We start from the raw sequence: 13,574 nt of genomic DNA on the forward strand, positions 1-13,574 counted from the left end.
ACCTGAGGTCAGGAGTTTGAGACCAGCCTGGCCAATAGGGTGAAACCCCGCCTCTACTAAAAATACCAAAATTAGCCGGGTGTGGTGGCATGCACCTGTAATCCCAGCTACTTGAGAGACTGAGACAGGAGAGTCGCTTGAAACTGGGAGGTGGAGGTTGCAGTGAACCGAGATCACACCATTGTACTCCAGCCTGGGCAACAAGAGTGAAACTCCATCTCAAAAATAAAATAAAATTAAATAAAATTAAACTAAAGACAAAAAATAAAAATTTTGAAAGTAGTAAGACAGAAATACCATATTTTTAGAGAAAAAAATTAAAATAGCAGATTTCTTATGAGAAACCATGAAGACCAGAAAGAAGTGACATTTTTCAAGTGCTGAAAGGAACAACTCTCAATCCCAAATCCTATTTTCAGCAAACTATGTTCAAGAATGAAAGAAACCTACATTAATCATTACAGAAACACAAATCAAAATCTCAATGAGATACTTGACACCCACAAAAAAGGTTATAATTCAAAAAAATTTTTGAAGGAAAATAAGTGATGGAAAGAATATGGAGGAATGTGAACTTTTTTTTTTTAAATTTTTTGAGACGGAGTCTTACTCTGTCACTCAGGCTGGAGTGCAGTGGCACAATCACAGCTCACTGCAACCTCTGCCTCCCAGGTTTAAGCTATTCCCCTGCCCCAGCCTCCCAAGTAGCTGGGATTACAGAACCCCACCACCAAGCTCAGCTAATTTTTTTTTTTTTTGAGATGAAGTCTCGCTTTTTCGCGCAGGCTGGAGTGCAGTGGCGTGATCTCGGCTCACTACAATGTCCACCTGCCTGGTTCAAACAATTCTCCTGCTTCAGCCTCCAGAGTAGCTGGGATTACAGGCACACGCCACCATGCCTGCTAATTATTGTATTTTTAGTAGAGATGGGGTTTCGCCATGTTGGCCAGACTGGTCTTGAACTTCTGACCTCAATTGATCAGACCGCCTCAGCCTCTGAAAGTGCTGGGATTACAGGCATGAGCCACCACACCTGGCCTGAGAAATCTGAACCTTTTTGCATTGCCATTGGTAATGTAAAATAGTGAAGCCACTGTGGAAAACAGAATGATGATTGTTAAAAAAAATTAAATAAAGCAGGGTGCGGTGGCTCACGCCTGTAATCCCAGCACTTTGGGAGGCCGAGGTGGGCGGATCACCTCAAGTCGGATGTTCGAGACCAGCCTGACCAACATGGAGAAACCCTATCTCTACTAAAAATACAAAATTAGCCAGGCATGGGGGAACATGCGTGTAATCCCAGCTACTCGGGAGACTGAGGTGGGAGAATCGCTTGAACCCAGGAGGCAGAGGTTGTGGTGAGCCGAGATCGCACCATTGCACTCCAGCCTGGGCAATAAGAGTGAAACTGTCTCAAAAAAAAAAAAAAAAAAAAGAAATACAGAATTGCCATATGATACAGCCATAGACAGTTTCATAAGAAACTAATCAGTTTTTCATACAAAGAACATGTTAAAACTGAAAGTTATGAGCATGATTATGGAAAGATGCCCAATAATTATTATACAAATAATAATGATTATATTCATGATTATATTTTCTTTTTGAGACACAGTCTCACTCTCTTGGCCAGGCAGGCGTGCAATGGCATCATCTTGGCTCACTGCAACCTCCACCTACTGGGTTCAAGTGATTCTCCTGCCTTAGGCCGCCGAGTAGCTGGGATTACAGGAATGCGCCACCACACCTGGCTAATTTTTGTATTTTTAGTAGAGAGGGGGTTTCACTCTTGGCCAGGCTGGTCTCAAACTCCTGGCCTTAGGTGATCTGCCCACCTTGGCCTCCCAAAGTGCTGGGATTACAGGTGTGAGACACCACGCCCAGCCTCAAAAGTTTCAAAGTTTGGCCATTTATAAAACTGCCCGTTAATATCTCATACTTTCTAGTTCTTCATATTCAAGAGCTATAAAACATGAATATATGTAGTATGTTTGAAAATAAAGTGGACATTGGATACAATGTTCTACTGAAACAGTACATGGCTATTTCATGATAATCAGTAAATCAGGAGACAGGGCAGCACATGCAGTGATGCCACAGATACTTTTTATTTTTTGTGGTAGCCACTGAAATGTCTGGAAATGCAAAATCAAAGGGGAGTAGAATGTCCCAGAGAATGTGACTCACATGTTCCCCAAATCTTTGGTGGGTTGACGCTAGGATAAACATCCAGTTAGGCCATCCTCTCCACCTAGAAAAACAAGGTAGGCTTCCATCTTTGGTCATGAGTACAATTCTTCTGTTAGTCACCATTGTTAGCATATACTAGTATATAACTCCCCTATAAATTCACAATGACAAAATCCTTGGGTTCTCACAGTTCTGATTATAAGTCCTATAATTACCTGTTTTAGTTACTTTAATAGGTTTATTAAACCTATTAATAATTCTTTATATTCTTTAAAAATGTATATTCTTTAAAAAACCTTTATGCATATATAAATTATTAAGGCTAAATTTAATGACATGTCTAGTCATTATAGACAAGGCATTTTACATATATACACACATACACACACGTGTGTTTTCCGTGTGCTACTATCAAGTCTAAATTTTTATGCTTTTGTCTCATTGCCCTGTTCATTTTTTGCTATGAAATTATCAGAAAAATAAGGATTGACAAGAATGGTTCCATTTACTACTGTTTGGCAATGGCTGTCCCTTTCTAACAGGCCAGAGGGTCTGTTTAATATATTTAATGTCAAATATTTGAACCCTGAACCATCTTTCTGTTTATGCAGATATGGTTTACAGTTCTAAATCTTTAAAAAATCAATTTTCAGGCTGGGCACGGTGGCTCACGCCTGTAATCCCAGCACTTTGGGAGGCCGAGGCGGATGGATCACGAGGTCAGGAGTTCAAGACCAGCCTGGCCAACACAGTGAAACCCTGTCTCTACTAAAAATACAAAAATTAGCTGCGTGTGGTGGCACGTGCCTGTAGTACCAGCTACTTGGGAGGCTGAGGTAGGAGAATCGTTTGAACCCAGGAGGCAGAGGTTACAGTGAGTTGAGACCATGTCATTGCACTCCAGCCTGGACGATAGAGACTCCATTTCAAAAAATAAATTAATTAATAAATTTCAATTTCTACTGAATTTTATTACAATGACTTCATATACATAGTAAATACTGGTTGTAAGTAATCCTTCCCAAGAAGGACCTGCAATAACGCTGTTGAAGTTGCCACTGAGCTTACTCTTCTCGCCAAAAGGATACCGTGGAAGTCACTGTCTTCACAGATTTCCAATCCTCAAACATCAAAATCTCTCTAGTCACTTATTTGGGATTTTCAGAGACTTACATTTCTTATAACATAGATTATGGTATAAAAGGCTTATGTTGTAGCCAGGCGTGGTGGGTCACCCTGTAATCCCAGCACTTTGGGAGGCCGAGGCAGGCGGATCATGAAGTCAGGAGTTTGAGACCAGTCTGACCAACGTGGTGAAACCCCGTCTCTACTAAAAATACAAAAATTAGCTGGGCATGGTGGCACATGCCTGTAATCCCAGCTACTCAGAAGGCTGAGGCAGGAGAAGCATTTGAACCCAGGAGGCAGAGGTTGCAGTGAGCCGAGATCGCTCCACTGCACTCCAGCCTGGGCAACAGAGCGAGACTCTGTCTCAAAAAAAAAAAAAAAGACTCTGGTACTCTCAAATTTTCCTCACCTATTTCCCTTCTCAATGTCCCTTTCTCTTGTATGAATTCTAATTCCTTGATATTAAATAAGGTGTAATAAGCTATGGCTAAAGTACCCCTAAAATCATGACAACTACAAGATTTCCCTCCAATACGAATTTGCTTGTTTTGCATTTAAGCATTGAGAGACAGCTAAAGGCCTTCTACATATACTGCATTCACATGTCCATGATTTATTAATAGCCTTCTCACAATTATAAAGCCGCAAGATTTCTTTTTAGTAGAAATTCTCCAGTCTGAATGACCAAAAAAACCTCATATATACTCTTGGAATGAATAAGTCCAGTCCCAGGTATAAATTCAACAGAAATACATACACGCAAACACACACATGACATAAACAAGAATACTTACAGCAGTATTTTTATTATTACACAAAAGTATAAAAAATACAAATATCCATCAATAGGATAAACAGCAATATATTCTTAAAATGGAATAGTATGCAAAATGAAAATACACTACTGCCACATGCAATAATGTACAGATCTTAAAAAATTGAAATAAGCAAGACACAAAATAATTCATGATGTCTGATAAAATATATATTTATAAAATTGAAAACATGCAAAAACTATGTTTTGATGTTATAGGCTACGGAAGTGGTAACTCTTGGGTAAGTAACAACTAACTGCTTTTTATTACAGAGTGCAATGAGAAATATAGTTCATAAATATTTTCTCTTATGGAGATTAATGCTTATAATCATTGTGTATCTTGTCTCTGCATGTATTATATAAGTATTTTTAAAAAATAAACTATTTGAGTCCGTAGGAAGAGCAGTTGACTTTAAAATTTAGCTTCATAGCTGATAGAGTTCAATAATAATGATCATACTTATTTTATATGCTAGTAAACAGTAGACAGTTATTCCATATGGTACTTTAATTATTAGACTTGTGATTTAAAATTACATTAACATGTTTCAGCATGCTTTTCTTCTTAAAACTAAATGTTTACAACAGCTTGTAAAGAATTCATATAAGAAACCACATCATTTATTGCATTTCAATGTTTTCTCCCTTGTGAGTTCTTTGATGGACAATGAGGTTTCTCTTATAACTGAAAGACTTACCACACTCATTACAAACATAGGGTTTCTCACCTGTGTGAGTTCTCTGATGTACAATAAGATTTGTCTTCTGGCGGAAGCACTTTCCACATTCACTACATTTATATGGTTTCTCTCCCGTATGAGTTCTTTGATGATGAATGAGATATGACTTCCTGCTAAAGGCTTTCCCACACTGAGGACATTCATAGGATTTCTGGCCGGTATGTATTTTCTGATGTACAGTGAGGGTTGCTTTCTGGCGAAAGGACTTCCCACATTCATTACAAATATAGGGTTTCTCCCCTGTATGAATTCTCTGATGTAGATTGAGATTTGTCTTTTGACTGAATGATTTACCACATTCATTACATTCATATGGTTTCTCTCCTGTGTGAGTTCGGTGATGATCAATGAGGTATGACTTCATTCTAAAGGCCTTCCCACAGTGAGGACATTCATAAGATTTCTCCCCTGTATGTGTTCTCTGATGTGCTACAAGGGTTGTCTTCTGGCGGAAGGACTTTCCACATTCACTACAAATATAGGGTTTCTCCTCATTATGAGTTTTCTCATGAAGAGCAAGGGTTGTCTTCTGGGAGAAGGATTTCCCACATTCATTACAAATATAGGGCTTTTCCCCTGTATGAGTTCTCTGATGTACAGTAAGATTTGCCTTCTGGTGAAAGGACTTCCCACATTCTTTACAAATATAGGGTTTCTCACCTGTATGGATTCTCTGATGTAGAGAGAGTGTTGTCTTCTGGCGGAAGGACTTCCCACAGTCATTACACTCATATGGTTTCTCTCCCGTGTGAGTTCTCTGATGACGAATGAGGTGTGACTTCAATCTGAAGGCATTCCTACATTGCAGACATTCATACGATTTCTCCCCTGTGTGTGTTCTCTGATGATCAGTGAGGGCTGTCTTTAGGCGGAAGGACTTACCACATTCATTGCAAACAAAGGGTTTCTCTCCTGTGTGAGTTCTCTGATGATCAATGAGATATGATTTCCTTCTAAATGCATTTCCACATTGATGACATTGATAGGGTTTTTCTTCTGAGTGAATTCCCTGATGCAGAATCAATACTGATTTCCTGCAGAAAGATTTCCCACATTCATTGCATGTATGTTTTTTTTCAATATTGGTTGCTCTTCTTTTTTTATTATACACAGATGGGTTTTCTCCTTTGTAAGGTCTACTATGTGTAATCAGGCCTCCCCTTTTAAGGAATGATTTCTCACAGTCATTATATCCAAATGACTGTGCTGGAGTTTCCATTTTCTGATACTGCATAAGAACTTCATTATGACTGAAAGCTCTGGCACTTTGATTATGGGATTTGACTTCAGGATGAGTAGTCTCTTGTTTAGTACTCAGGAGTGATTTCCCATATCCATTATACTCACTAAGTCTCTTTCTTGCAGGATTTAGATTACTGATGATTAATTCTGAAACATTTTTCAAAATCCTTCCATGAGTATCATATTCAGGAGGTAGATTTTTTGAATTCACAGGGTTTTTGCCTAGAGTAAATGTCTTTTCATATATTTTACTCTTCTCCTTCACCAGTTTTTTGTGGTTGATGCTTACAACTGATCTAGAATACTTCTCTTGGTGTTCCTTGAATTTCACTAAAAAGTCTTCAGCTTTCCAGTTTTCTTCTAGAAAAGAATATAATTGATAACAATTTGTGAATCTTCACACATTTCCTATGCAAAGAAATTTTACTAGGGTCTAGCACATGGCGCAAAAAGAGACTCAGAACAAATGACCACTGGCCTGGCAGGGGTGCAGGGAGGGGAACCTAAACAAAAACTGCTTCAGAGTGGAAAAGGATGAAGATGTAAACAATCAACATTAATACCTTTTGCATTTTGCACTAGAACTTCTTAGAGAAAGTGAAACCAACCAAGAAGTCAAAGAATGGTAGAAGGGGGTTGATGGTTAGATAAGTGTTCAGAAAAAATGAAGTGAACCTATCAAAAGCATTAAAATATAAGTAGGATGGACAAGAAAAATTAGCAGAAATCTTTGTTTAGCGAAAATACTAGAGGAAAGATTACTTCTGGAGGACACAGATCACCTATAATTATTATTATTATTATTTTTTGAGACAAAGTCTCGCTTTGTCACCCAGGCTGGAGTGCACTGGCGTGATCTCGGCTCACTGCAACCTCTGCCTCCTGGGTTCAAGCGATTCTCCTGCCTCAGCCTCCTGAATAGCTGGGATTACAGGCACGTGCCACCACGCCTAGCTAATTTTTTGTATTTTTAGTAGAGACGGGGTTTCACCATGCTGGCCAGGTTGGTCTCGAACTCCTGACCTCATGATCTGCCCACCTTGGCCTCCCAAAATGCTGGGATTACAGGTATGAGCCACTGTGCCCAGCCGATCACCAATACTTTTATACACACATCCCTAGATGACTGTGGTAAAACACTTCCAGCTGTTCAACCCACCTCCTCTTTCTATGTAGTCAACATTGATTAATTTAGCTTTTAAATTATCAATTCATTTTCTACAGTCTATGCTCTAATCCTCTACATAATTATGTATTATTTTCTCTTATGAATGGAAAATTAGGAAAATACTTCTGATAGCAACTTTAAAAAAGATCAGAATATATTCAATTGCTATATTCAGACTGCTGCTAAATCACTTCTTTCAGAATTGTTCAATAACAAAGCTCTCATGCCTAGTCCTCTTTTCAGTTACTGACTCACTTTTCCAGGTTTAAGACTGGCTTACATCCTTCCCCAATGCAGTAACATTCCTTTATTCCAGTTTTTCATATGGTAGATCAGAATACAAATTTCAAATGGTAGATTGAACAATCTGGTCCTAAATCAGAGTAACTTTAACCTTCATTTCTCTTATAAAAGTATAGCTATTTCTAACTTTACTTACCTTGCAATCATCTATATCTGATGAAGCAATGTTAAAGCTATGCTCAAAAATCTATTTCTTCATTGAGTCCAAGAACTTCAATTCTAACATATACAAGGAATTTCTCCTGTAAACAAAACTATATTGTCTAGATTCATTTTTTATATTCTCACAAGTTTTCAGGGTTGTCCACATACCTGACAGATCTCACCTGTTTATAACAGGTAGTTTTTGCCTCAGTCAGGCCTGATACTTACTGCCCTATATATACCTTACTTATTCCTAATAACACACTTGTGCACACATTCTTTTAATTAATTAGCTTGCCTTGCAGGTTTATTTCTATTTATCTTTAGAGAATCTTCAAAGAAATCATACCATTCCATGATCTCATAAACCCTTCATATATTTCCCCTACCATTTTAAGCTCTATTTCTTTAAAATTTTCAATATAATTATTGCCTAGGAAAACTTTGTTAACAAATCTTTTAACAACCTTACACTTTGACATAAATATTTCATGAAAAATGCAGACTTGATAGTGATCCTTCTTCATAGAAATAAATACTTTATTGGTGATCTTTAAACTCTTTTGGGCTGGGCACGGTTGCTCATGCCTGTAATCCCAGCACTTTGGCAAGCCGAAGCGGGAGGATCACCTGAGGTCAGGAGTTCCAGACCAGCCTGGCCAACATGGTAAAACTGTCCCTACTAAAAATACAAAAAAATCTGGCCGGGCATGGTGGCATGCACCTGTACTCCCAGCTACTCCAGAGGCTGAGTCAGGAGCATTACTTGAACCCGGAAGGCGGAGTTTACAGTGAGCCGAGATTGCGCCACTGCACTCCAGCCTGGACGACAGAACGAGACTCCATCTTAAAAAAAAAAAATTTTACACGATCACTGCATAATCATAGTTATGTGGTGTCTGGCAGAATGCAACCACTTCAAGCACAATCTGTAGGGACACAGCATGAGTAGGTATATCTAAAAGGAACTTGCTAGTATATGCTTTCTGAATGGATGAAAAGATATCTCCCTTACATAGCTCCATAAGCAATTAACACAGTAACTACTGAATACCTAACATGTTAATACCACAGTAATGAAGGTTCAAAAGGGATCTTATCTTTGAGGAAAAGAATCCTTAAGAATGTTTGATTCCTTCAAAGAAATGAAGATTCAAAAGGGATCTTATTTTTGAGGGAAAGATCCTTAAGCATCCTTAAAAATCCTTAAGCAAAAACAATTAGGAATGAAATTATATGACTATTCAAGAGTTGTGCATGTTTGTGTTATAGTCAGTAGTTAGGACAGGAATTCAGAAAAAAAGGAAGGTAGATATGATGTGCAGTAATCAAGGAAGATTTCACAGAGAAATCTTGAGACTTAAAAGATATAGTATAAAGGGAGAACACAACACAATGAAAAGTATCTATGTGATGACAAACCCTACATTCATGAACAACAATTAGGAGACTAGATCAAGTGGAAATTATCAAGAATTTTCTCCAAGAGAAAGTTGAAAAGACCAGATGAGGGCTTATTGTGACAGTTCCTGAAAGAAGAGAAATTTCCATTTCATAGAATAAATGATAAAAAATAGGGAAAAACTGATGGTATATTTTGTGAGGAAAGTAACAATATACATTGAATGAATCCAGACAAAACTTAGCACAAAGACAAATGGTAATAGTTGTCATTTTGTATGACGTCAGTGAGAAATCAGAATATGGGAGGATGTCAATATATTTCACAAGCTGATAAACATATTACAAATTGTGAAGAGATCCATAAGAAATGATAAGAGAGACAGAAAAATCAAGTTGACTTTGTAGTAGAAACAAAATAAATTTGAAGGGATTGGGCACGGTGGCTCAGGCCTGTAATCCCAGCACTTTGGGAGGCTGACACGGGCAGATCGCCTGAGGTCAGGAGTTCAAGACCAGCCTGACCAACATGGAGAAGCCCCATCTCTACTAAAAATACAAAATTAGCTGGGTGTGGTGGCTCATGCCTGTAATCCCAGCTAACCAGGAGGCTGAGGCAGAAGAATTGCTTGAACCTGGGAGCCAGAGGTTGCGGTGAGTCGAGATCGCGCCATTGCACTCCAGCCTGGGCAACAAGAACGAAACTCCATCTCTAATAATAATAATAATAATAATTCTTATTATTATTATTTTGAATTAAATAATAATAATATAATATATTATTATTATATATTATAATATAATATATATTATATATTATATTATATTATATATATAATATATAATATAATATATATATTATATTATATATGTAATATAATATAATATTAATAATATAATATATATAATATATATTATATATTATATAATATAAAATATAATAATAATAATAATTATTATTATTATTTTGAGTTAAATAATGGGAGGCTGGGCACGGTGGCTCATGCCTGTAATCTGAGCACTTTGGGAGGCCGAGGCAGGTGGATCACCTGAGGTCAGGAGGTCGAGAGCAGCCTGGCCAACATGGTGAAACCCCATCTCTACTAAAAATACACAAATTAGCCAGGCATGGTGGTGGGCACCTGTAATCCCAGCAACTCCAGAGGCTGAGGCAGGAGAATCACTTGAACCCAGGAGGTGGAGTTTGCAGTGAGCCGAGACTGAACCACTGCACTCCAGCCTGGGTGGCACAGCAGGACTCCATCTCAAAAATAATAAATAAATAAATAAATAAATAGTGGGAAAAAATTTAAGCGCTGAGAAAGCCAGTGATTTTCATTTCTGACACATTGTCAGAAAATAGGTGAGATGACAGACTGTAGTACGCCTGATGAACTGGAGTGAAGGTAGGAGAAATGTGCTTTGTATGTTGACGTCAGTGCCATCTACATAAAATAAACAACATCAGTCTGAGAATGCATGGAATCATTATAATTGAAAGGTAGATCATGTGAGGGCATATGAGAGAAATGAGACCGAGTGTTAAGTGAAACAATAAACATTTATTTAAAAAAATAAAATCTGTTATGACTATTATATGCCAAGCATTTTTCAGGTGATATGGCCACAGTGGTAAAGAAAACAGGCCAAGTTGTAAATAAGCATTCAAGGAATTAGGATAAGAATTAGTGTTATTTCACTTAAACAAAGGATTGATTGCAGGAATGATGAAAAGCCATGTAAAATGAACCACAAAGGTTTTATGGAAGAAAATGGCAACTTTGACTTTATCAACCTGGGTTGTGTTAAGTGAGTTCTAAAATTAATAGCTAAATTTGTAGTGAGAAGGGGAGCTTAGCACAGAAAACAAAGCCAAGGTGGTATGAAGGAAAGGAAATGTTAAGTAAGTAAGGAGAGGACCACTAACCAATAATTTTCTCTTTTTAAAGACAGGCTGAAGAAAGCCTGAAAGAAATCTATTACAATGGTGCCAGGTGCAGTGGCTCAAGCCTGTAATCCCAGCACTTTGGGAGGCCGAGGTGGGCAGATCACAAGGTCAGGAGTTTGAGACCAGCCTGGCCAACATGGTGAAACCCCATCTCTACTAAAAATACAAAAAAGTTAGCCAGGCCTGTTGGTGCGCACCTGTAATCCCAGCTACTTAGGAGGCTGAGGCAGGAGAATCATTTGAACCTGGGAGGCGGAGGTTGCAGTGAGCCAAGATGACATCACTGCATTCCAGCCTGGGCGACAGAGTAAGACTCCATCTCAAAAACAAAAACAAAAAACAACCAATAAATAAATAAATAAATAAATAAACCTTTCCTGACGAAACTTATCACAATGGCAAGATAAGGACTGAGAAGGCTGGAAAAAGATACACGAGCTAATAAAAAAGATCTAAAAGAAAGATGGCTTATGGTACATTCAGAGTGGCATTTGTTTTTGATAATATGAAGCAAACTAGGAAAGAATGTATTTGGGGAGAGTGATATATATATGTATTATTATTTTTTTTGAAATGGAGTCTTGCTCTGTTGCCCAGGCTGGAGTGCAATGGCACGATCTTGGCTCACTGGAACCTCCGCCTACCGGGTTTAAGCAATTCTCCGGCCTCAGCCTCCTGAGTCGCTGGGATTACAGGCATGTGCCACCACACCCAGCTAATTTTTGTATTTTTAGTAGAGACAGGGTTTCATTATGTTGGCCAGGTTGGTTTCAAACTCCTGACCTCAGGTGATCTGCCCGCCTCAGCCTCCCGAAGTGCTAGGATTACAGGTGTGAGCCACCGTGCCCAGCCGGAGAGAGTGATATTTAAAAGTCTGGTTCTGTTTTTGTTTTTGAGACAGGGTCTTGGCTCTGTAGCCCAGGCTGGTGTGTAGTGGTATAATCCTAGCTCACTGTAACCTTGAATCCTTGGGCTCAAGTGATTCTCCTACCTCAGCCTTCTGAGTAGCTGGAACCACAGGTGTATGCCATCATTCCTGGCTTTTTTTTTTTTGAGACAGGCTCTTGCTCTGTCTCCCAGGTTGGAGCGGTGCAATCACAGCTGACCACAGACTTGACTTCCTGGGCTCAAGTGATCCTCCCACCTTAGCTTCCTGAGTAGCTGGGACTAAAGGTGCACACCACCATGCCCAGCTAACTTTTGTATTTTTTTTTGTAAAGATGGGGTTTTGCCATGATTCCCAGGCTGGTTGCAAACTCCTGGGCTCAAGGGATCTGCCCATCTTGGCCTCCCAAAGTGCTGGGATGAAAGGTGTGAGCCACCACACCCAACCTTGGCTAATTTTTTATTTTTATCTTTTTGTAGTGATGGGGTCTTACTATGCTGTCCAGGCTGGCTCTGAACTCGTGGCCTCAAGTGATCCTCTCACCTTGGCCTCCCAAATTGTCAGATTATAGGCATGAGCCACCATACCTAGCCTAAAAGTCTGGTTTTGAGTTTTATAGGCATGAAGGTTTTCAGAGGTCAAGAGCCTTTAAAAAAAGATACTCCTGAAACATTTCAAAGGTATCACCCCCACCTGACCCTTTTAAATTTACATTCTGCTAGACTGTGTTTGCCTAGGAGCCAGAAACTCACCCAAGCAGGTATGACCTGCAAATGATGTCCATGGCTCTTCTCCTCGTTCCAACTTGAGGATCACATCAGGTTTGGTCATGTGACACCCTGAAAAGTGAAAAAAAGACTTAAGTTGATTGGGCTATAATACCATTGAAAAATGAGGAAGGGGGCATGTTCAGTACTGCAAATTAAGACACCCATTTGTGTAACAATATAGGTAGCACCTTGCACTGGGCAAGTGAAGACACAATCATTCATTCTGCTAACCAAAAGGAATTCATCACCTCTTATTCCTGAAATTCAAGATTATACACAATTAGGCACTTTGAGAGGAAGTGCATGCTACTAAAGTTTCAAAGAGGATTTTTCTTACCCACAGAGATGAGGTGGCAATAGTTTTCCAACATCACATCCATATATAGAGTCTTCTGAGCATGATCCAGGTGCTGCCACTCCTCCTGAGTGAAGTCCACAGTCACATCATTGAAAGACACTGATCCCTAGAATGGATGGAACTGTAATCAGAACAGGTGGACTTGGCCAGGTACAGTGGCTCACGCCTGTAATCCCAGCACTTTGGGGGGCTGAGGTAGGTGGATCACTTGAGGTCATGAGTTAAAAACCACCCTGGCCAAGATGGTGAAACCCCATGTCTACTAAAAATACAAAAAATTAGCTGGGCATAGTGGTGTGCGCCTGTAATCCCAGTTACATGGGAGGCTGAGGCAGGAGAATAGCTTGAAACCAGGAGGCGGAGGATGCAGTGAGCCCAGATCATGCCACTGCACTCCAGCCTGGGCGACAGAGCAGGACTCTGTCAAAAAAAAAAAAAAAAAAGAAAGAAAAAGAACAGGTGGACTAGATATTGGGAAC

The 13,574-nt window shown here is 39.2% G+C and overlaps 1 protein-coding gene across 19 annotated transcripts in view; it reads right to left on the bottom strand.

Annotated features, from left to right (window-relative positions):
* Positions 1–4,105: 4,105 nt before the first annotated feature.
* The window catches only part of ZNF567 (zinc finger protein 567), a 54,626-nt gene continuing 45,157 nt past the window's right edge, over positions 4,106–13,574 (bottom strand). For all 19 annotated transcript variants that reach the window (XM_063801553.1, XM_024351262.3, XM_024351254.3 and 16 more), the window contains 3 exons: positions 13,075–13,201; positions 12,720–12,806; positions 4,106–6,477 (listed from right to left, as the gene is read on the bottom strand). In XM_063801553.1, the coding sequence (XP_063657623.1) occupies positions 4,757–6,477; positions 12,720–12,806; positions 13,075–13,117 (1,851 nt within the window). In that variant the 5' untranslated portion in view covers positions 13,118–13,201 and the 3' untranslated portion in view covers positions 4,106–4,756. The remainder of the gene's footprint in view (positions 6,478–12,719; positions 12,807–13,074; positions 13,202–13,574) is intronic.

This window comes from Pan troglodytes, chromosome 20, assembly GCF_028858775.2.
Source record: "Pan troglodytes isolate AG18354 chromosome 20, NHGRI_mPanTro3-v2.0_pri, whole genome shotgun sequence".
NCBI lineage: Eukaryota > Metazoa > Chordata > Mammalia > Primates > Hominidae > Pan > Pan troglodytes.